The sequence below is a fragment of the Tetrao urogallus genome, assembly GCF_951394365.1.
Source record: "Tetrao urogallus genome assembly, chromosome: 1".
NCBI lineage: Eukaryota > Metazoa > Chordata > Aves > Galliformes > Phasianidae > Tetrao > Tetrao urogallus.
This window is the reverse complement of record NC_136813.1, coordinates 161,421,829-161,438,919: the sequence shown is the minus strand read 5'-3', so window position 1 is coordinate 161,438,919 and position 17,091 is coordinate 161,421,829. Positions and strand designations below refer to the sequence as shown.

The window sequence follows — 17,091 nt, the reverse complement described above, 5'->3', positions numbered from 1 at the left end:
GATGGCAGCTTTGGTGGTTGCAGCCTCATCTGGGCCTCATGGCCTGGTTTCCTATTTCCTGCTTGAGGCTTTGCTTCTCTTGCTGCTGACCTGGAATTTCTTGTTTGTGCCATATCACTGAAATAAGCGCAACAAGTCTACAGATGGCTTGGCAGAGTCAGTGTTTGTATCACTGCGGTAGTCTATCTGGAAAGCAGAATGCTCATTAAACAATTTTTTACACGTTGATGATCTTTCCTTCTTTTTCTTTCTCTTTTTTTGACAATAGCCTTCAAAAAAAGAGATGGGTTTAAGAGTTGGTGCAACTGATGCGTAATATGACTAAATCAATAGAGGAAAGTAAAGATTTTTTAAAATGTAGATTATTGATCTGTGAAACTGTAGGGGCTCCTTCAAAGTCATTAGGGTTTGTCACATCAATATGTTGGTAAGGACTCCTGTAAATGAAGATTAATGATGGTAGGGATAATTATCACTGAAGAAACACACTTTTCTCAGTATCTGGGGACTTTTGGTGAAGGTGAGCAGTGCCAAGTTTTCCTTCAGTGCACTTTAGTTCCTTTTCTGTTGGGGGGGAGAATGTTTATGGCAGAATGAAAGTTAAACTCCCAGTTTCCTTGGCAATAATAGTTGAGTTGCCTATCTTTGACTTGTGCTTTAAAAAAAACAACCAACCCTATATAAGATGAGTGCAGCTGCTTCAGAGATGTACTGCACCTATGACAAAATCCTTCTGCATATTTTCTTTTCCTCCTAAAATAACCTGGACATACACAATTGTTGCTTTTCTAAATCAAACACTCAAGTCATGTTTCTTCTTTTTATGGTTCCCTGAAGATATCTTCATATATTTTGCTAAATAACAAGTTATACGACAAGTTATAACTTAAAGAAGAACCAAAGCTTTTTGTCAACTTGCTGAAATGTAACGAATTCCCTAATGTTAACAAGCTGACTTCACAAGGGGGCGGGGGGATGAGGGAAGGGAAGGGCTCATGTTCACATTTTTTATCTAAAAACATCCAGCTGACATTCGGTCCTGACTGGTGTTCCCCAGGAATCAGTACTAAGGCCTGTCTCATTCAGTTTCTTTATTTATGACCTGGACAAATCTAGTTCATTATCAGTAATTTTGTGGATGATGCCAAGTTAGCAAGAAGTATCAGTCTGCCTGAGGGTAGGAAGGGTAGGATCATTTGATTCTTGATTATGAAGTACTGTTTTTCCAGGTAGTCCTCAGGATTCTAATTACTTTTTTTTCCAGGAATTACCTGGCGACAGCTTTCATTCATCAGTTTTTCAAAAAGATTGGTAAACATGCTTTGATAAAGTTTCAGTTGGACAGAAGCAAACACAGCTTGATCAGCCTTTGGTGAATAGAATAAAAATGATCTGGAAATGGGATTTTTGATTTCTAAAGAAAGATAATCACGGACAAAAGAATTATGAATTCATGCTAGGATAGCTTGGCTGTTTTCCAACAAGCTGTTTTCTAGCAAGCCAGAACACAAATCCACATTCTAGTTTAAAGAGGGAACAAAGGCTGAGCAAAGTGAATCAGCAAGGTTCCTATCTGGCATAATGCCCATCTTTGGTGACCTGCAGGATCATATCAGATTGCACCTAAATAACAATTTAGAAGACTTTGCTTTAAGTTCCTCTGCATCCTGAAGTCTTTAGTCAGTGAGTATGTTGAAGAAAAACATCTTCACACAGCAGAAAAATATCCAGCAGTTAGATATATAAAAGTACTTGCTCACAGAATTATATTATCAGAAGGAACTGCATTTAAAAAGGGGTGGCCAGCAGGGAGAGGGAGGTGATTGTCCCCCTCTACTCAGCTCGTGTGAGGCCCCATCTGCAGTACTGCATCCAGGCCTGGGGCCCCCAGTACAGGCAGGATGTGGAGCTCTTGGAGAAGGTCCAGAAGAGGGCACTAAGATGATCACAAGGCTGGAGCACCTCTCCTATGAGGAAAGGTTGAGGGAACTGGGCTTGTTTAGGTTGGAGAAGAGAAGGCTCAGGGGAGATCTCATTGTGGATTCTCATTGTACTCGAAGGGAGTGTATAAACAGGAAGTGGAACGGCTGTTTACAAGAGTGGATACTGATAGAACAAGGGGGAATGGTTTTAAAGTGAGGTTTAGGTTAGATATTAGCAGAAAGTTTTTCACACAGAGGGTGGTGATGCACTGGAACAGGTTGCCCAAGGAGGTTGTGGATGCCCCATCCCTGGAGGCATTCAAGGCCAGGCTGGATGTGGCTCTGGGCAGCCTGGTCTGGTGGTTTGTGACCCTGCACATAGCAGGGGGGTTGAAACTAGATGATCATTGTGGTCCTTTTCAACCCAGGCCATTCATTTCATTTTCTACGATCCTGTGAAAATGAAGTCAGATGAACTGATATGCTGTATTAGAATCATTCCCTATGTTTAATTCTTTACTTCTTTTACGCAAATTATTAGAGAGTATTCTGATCTCAAATAAGAGGATAAACAGCCAACAGACACTCCATGAAGAAGTGGACTTCAAAATCATGTTATATAGCAGATCACATTTCAAGATATATTGGCCTAAAAAAAAGACTTTAGTTAATAGATCCAGAGAACTTTTTTCCATCCTGAAGGGCAAAGAAAAAAAGAAAAAAAGAAAAAAAGGAATGCTAGTTTTCCTTGTCCTTTTGCTGCATTTTAAGGACTGGAACAACTAGGAGGAAGAAAAAACTCACATTGTCAAAGTTTTGGTATAGCTTTTTGGTCCAGTACTAGGAATGAAGAATGGTACTGGAAAGTAAGGAGAAAGAATCACACTCAGCATGCATTCGATGAACTTAGCCTTGACAAGTAACTGTACACAGTAGCAACATAATGTTTCCAAGGTTCACTGCAGGAATTTATCAGAGGCACACATAGAAACTAGTCAATATAGCTATTTTATCATATATTTGATTCCTTGACTTGCCAAGCTTCTTGCACTACCTTTTCAACTGTACCATCATTAGAAATTGACTGAGAAGATGCTAAAATCGCAGACTGCTGAAAATGGAAAATTGAAATAAAAATTGAAAATACTTAAATTCCCCCAAAATTAATAAGAGTCCCTTGGGTATTGATTTGTGAACCAGTACAAGGACACACAAATATATACTAGAGAAAAAAAAAAGGTCCTACAAAGTGGACACTCCTGAATTTGCTAACTAAGGGTTGAGATACATCAATATAATATAAACAAAATTTCTTACCTTTATGATGATTTGCTCCAGATGCTAATTTCCCCCACAGCGTTACAACAAATATTATTATTAGCAGCTTCCCTTTTGTTGCTTTCTGTAAGTATCTCTTATTCATCCTGCAAAGATAAAGACATAAAAAGAATTACTTCTCTTAATATTTCTTTAAAAATCATTTCTCAAATAAAGGAGAATTAAAAAATTAGTGCCTGGTTAACATCTCCTAAGTCCTAAATTGTGCTTAGCTTTAAAGGAGCTATACACACCGTCAGTATAACCTCTCTCCCTGTTCTGTCATCATTCCTCCAGAAGAATTCAACACCTCCATCAGTTTTATACTAAAGCCCAAGCAATAGTAGCTCTGCAATAGGTTTTGCTAAACAAAAGCAGTTCCACTGGTGCCTTTAGGCCAGTCATGTGCAGTGGAATTTTAGCTTTTGGGATTATGACTCTTTTTGGATTCTGCTCCTCAGTCATAAAGACATAACAGATTTAAAGAGATTTCCAGCATATATACCAACCAATCCTGGTTGAAATCCTGGGAGAAATCCTGTCAGGAAGATTTGAGTAGTTTGGCATAAGGGCCTCAGACAGGCAGATTCTCTAGTCTCTCTCCTGTCTGTCCAAAGGGTAATGAAAAACTTTGATTTACAGCACCAAAGGAAATTGCACATCTTGCTACCCTCATCTTGCTCAGTGATGTTTTCACTGCAACAGCAAGCTACTGTGGTGGTTCAAATACAAGGTAACACAGCATATTTCTCAGCAACCTCCTTCAAAGACAAAATACCTCTCTCCCTGCCACAAAGACACGTTCAGGAACATAGGCTGTAGTGCTTAAGGATTACAGCTCTGCAGAGAGTGGCAAGAGGTATAATAATGAAACCTTCTCTCACTTCTCAGTCTTTGTAGAAGAACCCTAGGGATCTGGCTAAGAAACAACTCAGCACAATGGTCACGTTTCTGCTGATAAGTCAATAGGACAACGATGCCTATTCCACCTCACTTATACTAGAAAAGTTGCAAATTTGGTCACTTGAACAAGATTATTGCCATTTTACAATGCCTGGAACTAGTCTGCCTTCTCTTTCTGAGCAGAAAAAAAAAACACAACACCTTGCTTCAGTATGGTTTCACACTTCTCTCCCATTATATTCACAAGAATCCTGTAAAAATTTGTGAATATCCCTTTTGCCCTACCCATATACAATGCTATCTTGTGCAACTACAAGCTCCATGAAAGGCAGACCACTGCTTTAAAAGGGAATTAACCAGCAACATGTTCAAAGTCCCAAATCTCTTTCTATTCCTTCAAAGCAATTCCTTTCCTCTGAGCAAATTGCTTTCTAACAAAACATTATATACTAACAAGCTCCAAAGCTCCACAACCCAGCTCATGATTCCCAGACTCATAACCATACCACTTACACTAGAGCTGTCAACCTGGCTCTCTGAGAGATTGTTGAACACTGTTAAGATTCTACACCAGGCTGTGTGCAACAAGACATGGCAATTCAAATTAATAGCCCACTGAGGAACATACCAAACCCTTTTAAACCTGAAATCAGAGCATAGAGAGCTCAGCATCCTTTGATAGAAGCCACACATCTATAGTGTGTTTGCCAGAACTTCAGCTATTATGTTTACAAAGAAAAAAGAGAGAGGAATAAGCAAGTACTTTATCTAGGATTGTGGATGTTCCCCTGAAATCCTGATTGATTAATAATCACTATGGAGGTCGCAGTGCGCTGTGAACCACACCAAGCTGTCTTCTTGCACTGATTCCAGGAGTGTAAACTATATATTCATCATCAGCTCCACATTTATGAGGCACTCAAAACTAACGGGAAATATTTGTCACTGTAAATAATAATAAAAAGAATACACATTCAAGCATATGTCCTTCCACAGCTATTGCTGTGAAAAAAATGTGAAATAACTCTTTCACTCCTGGATTGTCTAACTACCTCCAACACTGCTGGTGCCAAGTCATTAAAATGAAATTTTTCTTCTTCACCTTCCCAACCCTACATAAAACCCCGTGGGACTGAAAGCATTAAGCAAACCAGACTGTAATGCAGTTGCTGCAAATGTACAGCAGAAAAATACACAAGGAAAAACAGTAGCAGTGGGATCAAAAAGAGAGCACCAACCTATCTGTGGGGGAACAGCAGCCCCTCAGGGCGGCAGAGTGAGGATACAAACCTCTGCTCATAGCCCAGCACTCAAGGTGTAAACCAGCACTGAATCTAGCAGAAGCTGTTCTGCAAAGAAAAGGAGAGTTTGAGCTCTGATGCAGCAAATCTGGGATCACTGCCATTGCCAGGTTTCCCAGTCCTGAGAAAGACAATACACTATTTCTGTACCGCAAGACTATTGCACTATTCTGCATTATTTAAGACATTTATCTTTCAGAAGGACAAAAATACTATCTTTTAGCAGTCCCACAATAGACACAATTAAAAGAAAAGTCACTGTAAGTAGCAGCTCCAGATGGGGACTAACAGTTCAGAGGCCATCAGCAGAAGTATAAAAAAAGTCTCTTAGCAGTTAAAGCAGCCGTAACATGCAGCAGCTGCAATAGGAAAAAGCTGGGAGATGATGCTAAGTTTCAAACTGATTAGGCAATGTAACAGTAGACCTGTGGTTGGGTTGTGTGCATTGGCCACTCACAGCAACCAGTGTGGCTGCATAAGCACAGACAGGGCATGAAGCACTGTTCCCTGAGAATGGCAGAAGTGTCTCAGCAGTGATGGAACACAATCAGAAGCCAGATTGTAGCATTACAGCTCTGGAAATAAACAGTGAATAGTTTGTAGTCTAAGAAACTCAAGGGATTGGGATGGATACATCTCATCAGCAAAGCAGGCAAACAGATAACAAGGGGAGACCGTGAGATTCGCTCAATATCCAAGAAGACAATCGAAATAGAAAGCATTTGGCCTCATCTTTGAAATGCAACTATTAGCCCCTGCAACTCTGCTCCATGTCAATTAAGTGGATTCAGGAAATAAAATTCAGTCCATTACTGTACCATTATTGCACTAACATAACAGGCTGTGTTAAATAGAACAAATGAGGTCTGAAATGAGGTCTGCTTTTCCTAGAGGTGATGCAGAGCTGCACAGACAAAACTATGGCTGTTAGTCTGAATGGTTTTCTCTGTGAGATATTCTCCCTTTCTATTTTTCTTTCTTTCTGCTTACAGCCTTACAGCCCCCAATAATGCCTCATAAGCCAAAGGCAATCAAAGCTAAGAACAGCCATACTGCAGGAGATGTTTACATTTGGAAATCAGGTTTGTGCAAAAAAAAAAATAAAAATACAATCATTATACATAACAAACATTTCCTTCAGTCTCTAACCCCAAAATATTGGAAATAAGCCCAATGAATTCTCAGCACTTTCAGTCAGACAAAAAATTGAAAAACTGCCTTGTTTGAGTTCATTTTTCAATGTCCTCAGAGGCAAGGAAAGAGGAAGATGGCTTTTTTTGAGGTACCAGGAACACACTCAAAATAAAACAAACACAATTTACCAGCAAACAGGTGGTGGTTTGAATGGGAGATGATTGTACTGTGACTGGCTCTTCATCAACACCAAAACAAAATGGATATGAAGGATTTGTTACTTTTGCTCCAGAAAATTCCTTTCCTCTGACGTGTACTCCATGAGACCCCTCAGGTCCAGTATCATGGACATGAGGATAGGTTGTTTCAGAATGAATGAATGACAAAAGTATCTAAAAAACTGCTGGATTTTTTTCTCAGAGTGAAACTACATCTGATGCTGCTGAGAACCTTCACAGATGATGATGTCAGCAGAAGCCCTTCTCGCTGGCCTCCATGGCTCATCAGATGCAGACTGTGAACATACAGGCTCTCTTCATCTCTGCTCCATTTCACTGTCAGCTCTCTCTCAACAACTTGGCTGCACTAAAACTGCCACGAGCAGACATGTATCTCCCATATCCACTGCAACAATGCAGCTTCCATAAACTTTTGACTTTCTACTTTCTTCCTTCTTTTCTTCTGGGAGTGAGACTGGCCCACCTTACTGATGGTACTGAAATAGAGGAGAATCACACGGGAGTCACTTTACATTGTACAGCCAGAACTAAATTGCCTTGCTTTCCTATTTTAAGTGAAGTGTAACCTCATGCAATCTTTATTGTTGAGGAAGGGAAAAAGTAAGAAAATAATAGCTTGCTTTCTTCCCTTTAGAGCTCATACACAAATAAAATTCTCATCTGTTTCCTGGCAGTAACAGCAATTTTCTCTCTTTCACCTTTTCTTTTTCTCCTTTACAAGTATCAGCTTCTGTGAAGGTTTTCAGAATTCATTCATTCCTGTTTTACATATGTAGAAACTTTTAGTGTCAGTACGATTCATTTGTCTTCTGCAAATATGTATACCCTGTGAATGCAAGTGTTCATAAAGAGAAGCGTAAGCCTATTTCTCTACTGAATCCCGATGAAGAGATTGAGACAAAAACTTGATAGAAAATTAGACTCGCATTCTCTCACTTTTCTTTTTACAAAAATATATTTTCAACTTCAGAGAAACCCTAAATGAGTAAATGAGTAGAAGAAACCACTTCTGACCTGATGTCTCTGCTACAGAAATAATGCAGCCATTTAAATTATGTTCCGTGCTGTGCTGAATATTACATTATTTATTAGCTGTGTTAGTTTCATCATCCCACGCAATGCAGGTCTTTGCAGCTTTATTTAGCCTTTCCTCTGTAAGCTAATGCAGATTTTAAAATGCCCCTGTGGTGGATAAGGTCACTTTGTTAAAGTAACACTGATGTGACCCCCATGTGTTTGCATATATATAAATTCCCTCTATGACATTCCTGTCATGTTTGCTCAGTGAACAAGTAATTTGCCACTCTCATTACTTCAGGTACAAGGTAGCTTGTGAAAATCAATCTTCTTTCTGCTTCATACATCACAGCCTGTAACAGACACAAAGTGCATTCTGATTCCGAAATGAAGCCAGGGGAAAAATACAGTCCTATTCTCATAAACTACTGCATTAGATCTAGGTGGGAAGAAAAGAAAGAGAAGAGGCATTTAGCCTAGTAAAGCGTGCAAGTTTCACACAGGAGTCAGACAGGAATTCTCTGTATGCAAAGTGAAAGTGGTCTTTCTGTTCAGGAAGTTGTCCTTTACCACTGTGGATCCTCTAGTAACAGAATAAGTAGCACCAGGGAGCCTACCTGTGCTACTGAGTAATATTCAGAGATAGTTAAAACATTGCTGGCAGATCAATATAGGTATCATTCCCATTGTTATTTTCAGCTGAAGAAAAATAAAATCAGATTGAAAAATTTTAGTCCTACTGACAAAAAAACATTTGAAAGGTTACTAGGCTAATTCTGAAGACACCAAGGCAAGTGCATTCTTCACAAAAGTATGTAAGGATGTGATCAACATACACATCCACACTTATCTTTCATTTGAATGTGTGCCTTAAGTACATACTTAAATTTAAGCACGTACTTTCCCAAATAGAGATGGATGTACATAAGCTTTCTTGAAAAACTACTTACAGTCGGTTTCTGTAAGAAGATACAGTCTGAAACACTGGAGACAGATGCACATAAAGTAGTTACATTTGTCTACAGTATCTGATAGCACTTGGATATTAAATTTACATAAATATTATTGTTTCCAAAAGCTGCTAAGCATCGGTGCCTAAGTTGGCAAAGGTATAAAATGCTGTAGCCAACTCTCTGTGTACCACCCCACCACAGCAAAAACCCCTGTGTGTTTTACAAAGACTACTGGCAAAACTACTTCCAAATGAGTATTTATGGTTGTGATGATATTACCTTGAAAACTCAGGTGTCACTGATAAATGGCCTTCCCTCTAAAGTACTGTCAATGTTAATCTCCTTTGCTTCCAGATTAACACCAGTTCTTTGTAGACACAATTGATTGCAATTTTCACCTTCATTAATTTTCAGATGCAACTCCTAACTGAAAGCAATAAGGAAAACAACGAAAGAGGAAACAAAAAAATGCACTTCCTCCTAGCCAGTGTAAGATATACTGAACTGCATATGTATTAAATTTCTTTATTTGTCACTTTGTCAAGACCAGCTCATCAGCTGAACACTGTCACTGACTATTACTATAATACACATGAAGAAAATTCCATAAATATTTGCAGGTTTAGTTTCTGTACTTCTATGTATTTATGAAAATAGAAGCATAAAAGTAACAGAAAGACATACTAAGTTAACAAAAATAACATAGCATTACACCATTGCATTCCATTCATTGTACTTTTAAATGTCTAAAATAAAACGTTACAAAATAAACATCCAAAATATTCTGACAGCTTTAATGCCCAGTGCCAGTTTAATGCCAGTTCTACACCGGAGTGAAGTAAGCTCTCACATATAAGTGCTCAGTATTAGACGGTCCTCAGGCTCCAATTCTCCAATTCATATCATTTCCTCTGTTATTATTATGCCATTTGAAACTCTCCCAGTTACTGTGCTTAAGGGGCTTTAAGTTGTAGGGGGCACTGTCTATTCACTTAATCATCACAGTAGTAGTATTTGCTTGTATCTTATATGTGATCCTTTTGTAGACACAATGAATATTCTTTATTCATATCACACTAATCAATCAGAAGTTTAAATTATAAAAAAAAAAAAGAAAAGGATAAAGTTCAATAGGCTTTTAGCAAAATGTCTCACTGAAAGCTGATTTGTTAAGTTTACTGTGATTTCATAAAGGCCACTGCAGTGGCAGGGATAAGCCTCCAAATCTATGAAGGCAGAGAAAGCATCAAATATTAGCGGAGAATGGCAAGTGAAGTGCTCATATTTAAAAGCAAGGACAGAAATGTTCTGGGCAAACCTAAGCCTATTAGTCTGACCTCTTCAGTTTGCAAGACCTTAGAACAGGCTTTGAAGAAAAAGAAAATTAAAGCCAGAGAAGTAAATAGAATATGGGATAAAATGTAGCAGTGTTCGCACCGTAGCTTGTGTCAGACTAACTTGACAGCTTTTTTGATAAGATAACTGATTTCCTAGACAAAGAAATGAAGTAGATATAATTTGTCTGGATTTAGATAAAGCATTTTCTACAGTGTCACTCTGGAACTTACACATTAAGCTAGAGACTCTGTGGATTACTACAAGAATTGAAAGGTGGATCCCAGTGTGATAACAGCAAGTAGTACTTAAGGGGGGTATCAGAGATTAATGACATTTCTGCTACAAGTTCAGAATCAATCATTTGAAACAACTCATATAAAAAACAGTCTGCTTTAGTTATCACCAAGAGCACAGTATCAAGGTGATATGAGGTGGCTGTGAAAAAGATAAATCCTATATATTACTAAATTATATATTTATTTTTAAATATTGCAAGATTAGTATGCATTTTCTTAACTATCAGTCAGCTTGATATATAAAATTCTAGCCAACCATCTTCATGAAAGAAAAACTGAACCTGCAAAACACAGGGAGACAGTCTTGTAGGATGATCAGAGAAATGAAAAACCTACCCCAACAGGAATTTAAAAATGCTTGCTTTGTGGAGTAAAGCAAAGGCTGAAGGGAAACAGAAAGGAATCAGAAAGCAAATAAACACAGCAAGGAAAAAAAATATAGTGGATTAAATGGTATCTCGCCAACAGGCTAGTTGAGAACACTCAGCTGAGTGGTTCAGGAAGCCTCTTCCAGTCTTATTTCAACATCAATAACATGACCCCTTTTTTATACACCGGTATAGAAAGTCACGTGGTAGTTTTTTTCAACAAGAAAGCAACAAGACAGTTCTTTCCAAGTGTGTTAGTGTAGTGTTTTTTTCCAAGACATTTCATTATTCTCATAAAACAAAAGCCACAGCATTTGTCAGCGACATCCTGCATGAGAACATATGTGAGTTTCCTCATTAACGCCTAAACCCATGTTGAGTTCCATGAAATCAAATACTAAGATGTCAAATATGGATCTTGACTTCTGCGACATTTTCAATGAGTTCTTTTAATTGTTCCACACTGGAACTATTATTTTTCCCTCAAACTATTATTTTTAATGCATGCCCCATATCTTGGTACCTGAACTCACTTCAGCAAGCCCATGCTGATGAACATCTAAGATGAATCTCTCTCCTATTATTTTTCAAAACTGTCCAAGTGTAATTGCAGTCTCTGTTTCCTAAGATTTAAGATGACCAAGTTACAGTCCTTGTATTGAAGGACCACTCAGTACTGAAATTGCTTTTTGACTAACTTCAGTGAATTAAAGTTATACTGCTGAACGTAGGTGATCGTTCCATGATTAACTCTCTCACTTTGTTTAGAACTCATTTTCTTTTCTATCAGTCTTGCTTTAAATTGAAAATCTTATGTCATCATGCTTTTAACACTGATGTCATGGAAACACAGCTCTGGCAAGCAGCACAAACATCAGGATAGGCAGAATTTTCTTATCTAATTAAAAAAAAAAAACTTTATGCTTTCAAGTATTAATTAAGCATTTTAAGATTAAAAAAAAACCTATAGAAACAATAGCATTTGAGTACAAAATTAGAAGTATTTGAAAAGTGTGAATACTTTAAAATTTCTATTATTAAATCAGTTTAAAGATACTATAATCTAAAACATATTGAGAGGCATACTGGGTGACTTTTTATGGGATTCTCACATGTACCTAAGAATGGATCAAGTATTTTGACTCTGTTACATGATATTGCCGTTCTGAAGCTCAATGTGTGCACAGGAACCATTAAAATTCTCCTGCATGACTTCCTTGCTGAAGATATTTTTTTGTCCCAATAAATTCTTCTCATAAATAATGTTGTGACAAATCTCTGCACATAAACAGGGAAGCAAGACTCTGCCCAACTCCCCCCTTGCTATTTTTATGACAATTACATCCATCAATAGACAGAGCAGCTCTTCTAACAAACAATAGACATGTCTGAGCCCATTTCGTGTTTTATACCCAGCTTTATACATTTTGCACCACACTTTAATGGTTTGAGTGTAACTGAAAAATGACAGGTTGCTCAAATCACAGAAAAAATAACAAGGCTTTTGTACAGTGACCAAAATAGCTCTAAGAGCTCACATAATGCAATAAGAAGACAGGAGAGCAGCCGACTGGAAACAAACCTTGTTGAAACGCAACTGGAATACATTCCTCCACTCTTTTAATGTCAAATCCTAACACATGCTCATTCTTTGTAACTACCATAGGCACCACTTCCTTGGAAAACAGAGCATAGCAAAGATAGAACAGGTTCTTCCCAAACAATCTGGTACACAAAGCAAATCTCTGTTCTAGAGCAAATGCATTGGGAAACGTGAAAGAGGATAAAGAAAGGAAGCCAGGATGCACAAAAAAAATTTCAGCTGCCAGCTGGGAAGCAGAATATAGTGTCCAGCAGCTAATTCAGATACACAGCCATGTACACAGCAAAGGTATGCCTCATAGGCACACCAGGAAAATCTGTGTTCTTATATTACTCTTCTAGCTTATGATTCTATGATTAGTAGAGAAGTGCAGCAGCTTTTATCAAATATTAAGATTTTTGGCCCTTGCCATGCTTTCTGATCTGCCACATACACTATAATAACCAATGTTCTCTTGAGAATCATGCAACATGCTACACAATTTTGCAGTCTCATTTCAGTGTCTTCTTCCTTATCACTGTTCTGAAACAGTATGAAAAGTATTAATAACCAGTTCATGTTAAAAAAAAAAAACAACACACAGAGTATTCCAGTGAAAATTTCCTAGAAATAGATTCTGTCTGGTTGAGATATGTTTAATGATGACTGAAGTGTCTAAATGGCACCCATTCTTCCTTGAAAAATCCACTTCTTTTCTCAGCATCTATTCAAACACCCTCTCTTCAAAGGTAGCAGCAGCTATATGAAAAACATTGAAGCCCTAAGCTTCATCCAGGAAAGCATACCTCCAGAAATAACACACACTTTGGTATTTGCTATGCTTTGTAATGTGGCCTTACATTCTAATATGGCCAGGAGTTAATTAAAAGCCAGTTACAAATCTTTGCTTCCTAAATAACAGACTAGACTAGACTCGATTAGACTAGACTAGACTAGTTAATTTGGAAGGGAACTACAAAAATCATTGAGTTGAACTGTCTGCTGACTGCTTCAGGACTAACCAAAAGCTAAAACACATTGTTAAGGGCTTTATCCAAAATCCTCTTGAACATTTACAAGAATAGAGTATCATCTATCATCTACATCTCTAGGAAATATGTTCCAGAGTCCTGGATTAACATCGTCTGCATATTACACAACTCGAGTATCCTCAGCCTTTCCTCACAGGACAAGCCTTCCACCCCTTTTACCAGATTTGCTGCCCTTCTCTGGATTCTTTCAAGTATCTTAATACGCTTCGATATTGTAGAGCCCAGAACTGCACAAAATATTCAAGGTAAGGTCATGCCAATAAATATAGTGGGAGAATGACCTCTTTTGACTAGATGGCTATGCATCCCAAAATGTATTTTGCCACTGATGATCACCTAATGATCCAATCCATCTAGGTCCCTCTGAAAGGCTCTCATTCCTCCAGGGAGTCAACAGAACCTCCCAGTTTACTATAATCAGCAAACTTAATAACAATGCATTCAACTTCTGTATTCAGATAATTGACACAAATGGTGAACAGAACCAGTTCTAGAACTGTGCCCTGTGGAACACAGCTAGTGACTGGCCACCAGCCAGATACAGCTTCATTTACTACAACTCCTTGAGATATACAACTCAGCCAGGTCATCACCCAACATAATGTGAACTTGTTCATGTTATAGTTAGACAGTTTTTCCAGAAGGATGCTCTGAAGGTTGGAATTAAATGACAATAAAATCCAGAATGATTCTGTCCTTCACCTTCCCTTCATTCACTAAGCAGGTGACCTCAAAGTGGAAGGATATCAAATTACTAAGACAAGATTTTCCCCTCATGAGCATCTGTTGACTCTGCTTGATCGTAGCTTTGTTTGTTAAACGCCTTTCAAAATCCTCCAGGACAACCATCTCCATAACTTTGCCAGGTACTGAGATCAGACTAACAGAAACAGGTACTTTCCTGAATCTTCTCCCATGCACTTGGTAAACTGGGGTAGCAGTGGCTACCTTTGAGTCAGTAGGAACCTCGCTGACTTCTGGTAAACTATTGAAAGGGATCCAGCTATAACATCCACTATCACTCTCAGTACTCTGAATGCCAGTACATAAGGCTCCATGGACTTATGCATGTTAAATTGATACAGCTAGTCCCTTACAATTTTGGTGATCACTGACACTGCTCCCTCAGCATGGTTCTCTAATCCAGAGGACCAGAGAGTCCACGATCTATCATTAACATTAAAAACTGAGACAAAAAAAAAAAAAAAAAAAGGCATTAAATGCTTCTGCCTTTTTCTCATCTCTACTTGTAAGGTGACCTCCTTCATCAGGTATTCATTCAGGATTTTTCTTAGGCCTCCTCTTCCTGTTGACATACTTTAAAAAAGCATTTTTTCTTGTCCGGCACAACAATGGTCAGTGTCAACCCAAGTTAAACTTTTCTTTTATTTTCCCCCTACAAATACAAACTGCATTCAGTTGCTTGCTACACGATATATAGCTTGGGATCTGCAGGTGAAACACAACAGAAGAGTTGTCAAATCAATGAATTCAATGTTCAGTTACTCTAGTGCCTTGGATCAGAGATTGCATATGTGCAATGGGGTGCATTTCTGTTAGCATTTCATTTTTAGACCTGGACTGTACTTTTCAAACAAATTTCCCAATTGTCTCAATTTATTATGCCGTAGTTTACATTCCATGATGTGAACCAATGCAAGAGCATGAAATGAATTCTCTGTAAATGAAAATTAGTTTGAGGAGTGCACCCAATATAATCCAGCTGTTCAGAAGCGTTTGGTTCAGGGAGATAAGCTTGTTGAAAACAATCTCGTTCTCCACCAAATGAATATATTTCAGACTTTGTACCTTCAGCGACAACAATTTGGATCTACAGAAACAGTTTGGTAAAAATAAACTATTTGCTAATTGCAGGCACAGTTTTATTGTCTGAGGAGGAAGGACATTATTATTATTTTATACTTTGTAAAATGCCCTTTTGGTTGTGATTAATCTTAAGAGCCCATCAACAGCATGTTGAAAGGGACTTGTTTGTCTCTTGTTTCCCTCACTCTGGAGGCCTTTAAACAATTTCTGATCTGCCTTTTAGGGCCATTACTCTTACTGTGACACTGCAGTAAAGGAAAAGACTTGTGTGCCAAATCCAGGGAAAAGCTACCTGCAGCACAGGCCTCTAATTTAAAACACTAAGCACAGAATAAACTACTTCAAATTGCACAGTGAATTGTTCCTCTCTTTGCAAACTAGAACATCCTTTATCTTTATATGCAGAAAATTAAAGACCAGAGACTTCCTGTCCCTTCTCACAGAGCCTATCTAATCTACAAGGAACTCCACTGTTGAAGAAAAGTACAATTCACTGTAAAACCATCAAACTAGATATTTTACTGGCTCCAAACCCATTGTTTCCAGATATTAGATTATTGACAGTTTTCCCCGAAGTCTGGTAATCATTCTACCACTAGCAACCTTATTTAGATGCATGGGTGAACCTTTTAGATGAACAGAAATGATGGTCAAAAGGAAAAGTCTAAAACATCACTAGCTGAAAATGAGACAGGCCACAGTCAGGGAGAATCTGTCCCACCCATCCTTAGAGACCAGCCCCATCTCATGTCCCCCTGGCCTACAGGCAGCCACTGGTTTTGTGGGGACAGTGCAACACACTCCTAGAAGACAAGACTCATTTATGGATGGAGTACAAGTACATTTGAGATTACTAAAAAAATAATAATCATATTCTTAATAGATTAAAATTATTTTACTACATCCCAGCAATATAAAGTGTCCTTAAATTAGAAGTTTATTAGAGTAAAATAAATGTGACTCAAGAATATTTTTGTTCCCTAATACAGCTTTGGCTGAGAAAATCCTCAGATGTTACCGTATTTACAACAGGATTAACTGTTTCTAACAATCTGCATTTGCATTCTTATTCATGCGCTGTGGAACAAAAATAATATTTACTTTCATTTGTACTTCATTATTGAAGAAGGTTATGTCATTATGCTTTCATAACAATTGCATTAGCAACACCATTGTTAGACACAAGGATGTTTAGGATTCCATATATTGTTTAAAAAAAAAGAGGTTACTGTCAGCATTTGTAGGATGCATGACTGAAGAGAACTATTTGTTGAGGTTTTTTCACTCTTATTTTTTTATAATAATTAATTGGAACTCTCTAGCAACTAAGCCTATTCTGCTGTTTGTAGCAATCTAAATTTGCTAATATAAAAGAGCCCTGCAGTCCACAACAATTCTTTTACTGCTGTCTTAAAAAGGCCTTCCCTGTTTCTCCTACCCTAAGAGAGAGAATAATGTAGAATATGGTTTCTATATGATGAGAGAGGTGTGTTTTGGAACTGAAAGTATTTTACTTTATGTCAATTTTTTGGTCATAATCTGCTACTAGTTTTGTAGTTCTCTAGTTGAAGATGTTCCATTTTGACGTAATTATTAAATAGTGATCGGAACAGGCAGAAAAGACCTGTATTTTCCTGAAAGCTAGATGGCCTGAGTGAACCATCATACTTAAAAGTTATCCCTTGATTCAAAAAGTTTATTACATATGTAGTGTAATCTTGAAGAGATTTATGCCAGAGGACTCTCTGCACTCATCGTTAAGACACAATGATGCCGAAGTGAACTCAAATCCCTTCAAGAAAAGGAATGTGGTCATGCATAACTGGAGAGAAACCATGAATC

General features: G+C 38.0%; 1 protein-coding gene across 1 annotated transcript in view; it reads right to left on the bottom strand.

Moving 5' to 3' along the window:
- The window catches only part of TAFA2 (TAFA chemokine like family member 2), a gene marked incomplete at its 3' end in the record, with an annotated part of 76,578 nt that overhangs the window by 47,507 nt on the left and 11,980 nt on the right, over positions 1-17,091 (bottom strand). The window contains exon 2 of the mRNA XM_079533264.1: positions 3,240-3,346. Coding sequence (XP_079389390.1) covers positions 3,240-3,345 — 106 coding nt within the window. The 5' untranslated portion in view covers position 3,346. The remainder of the gene's footprint in view (positions 1-3,239; positions 3,347-17,091) is intronic.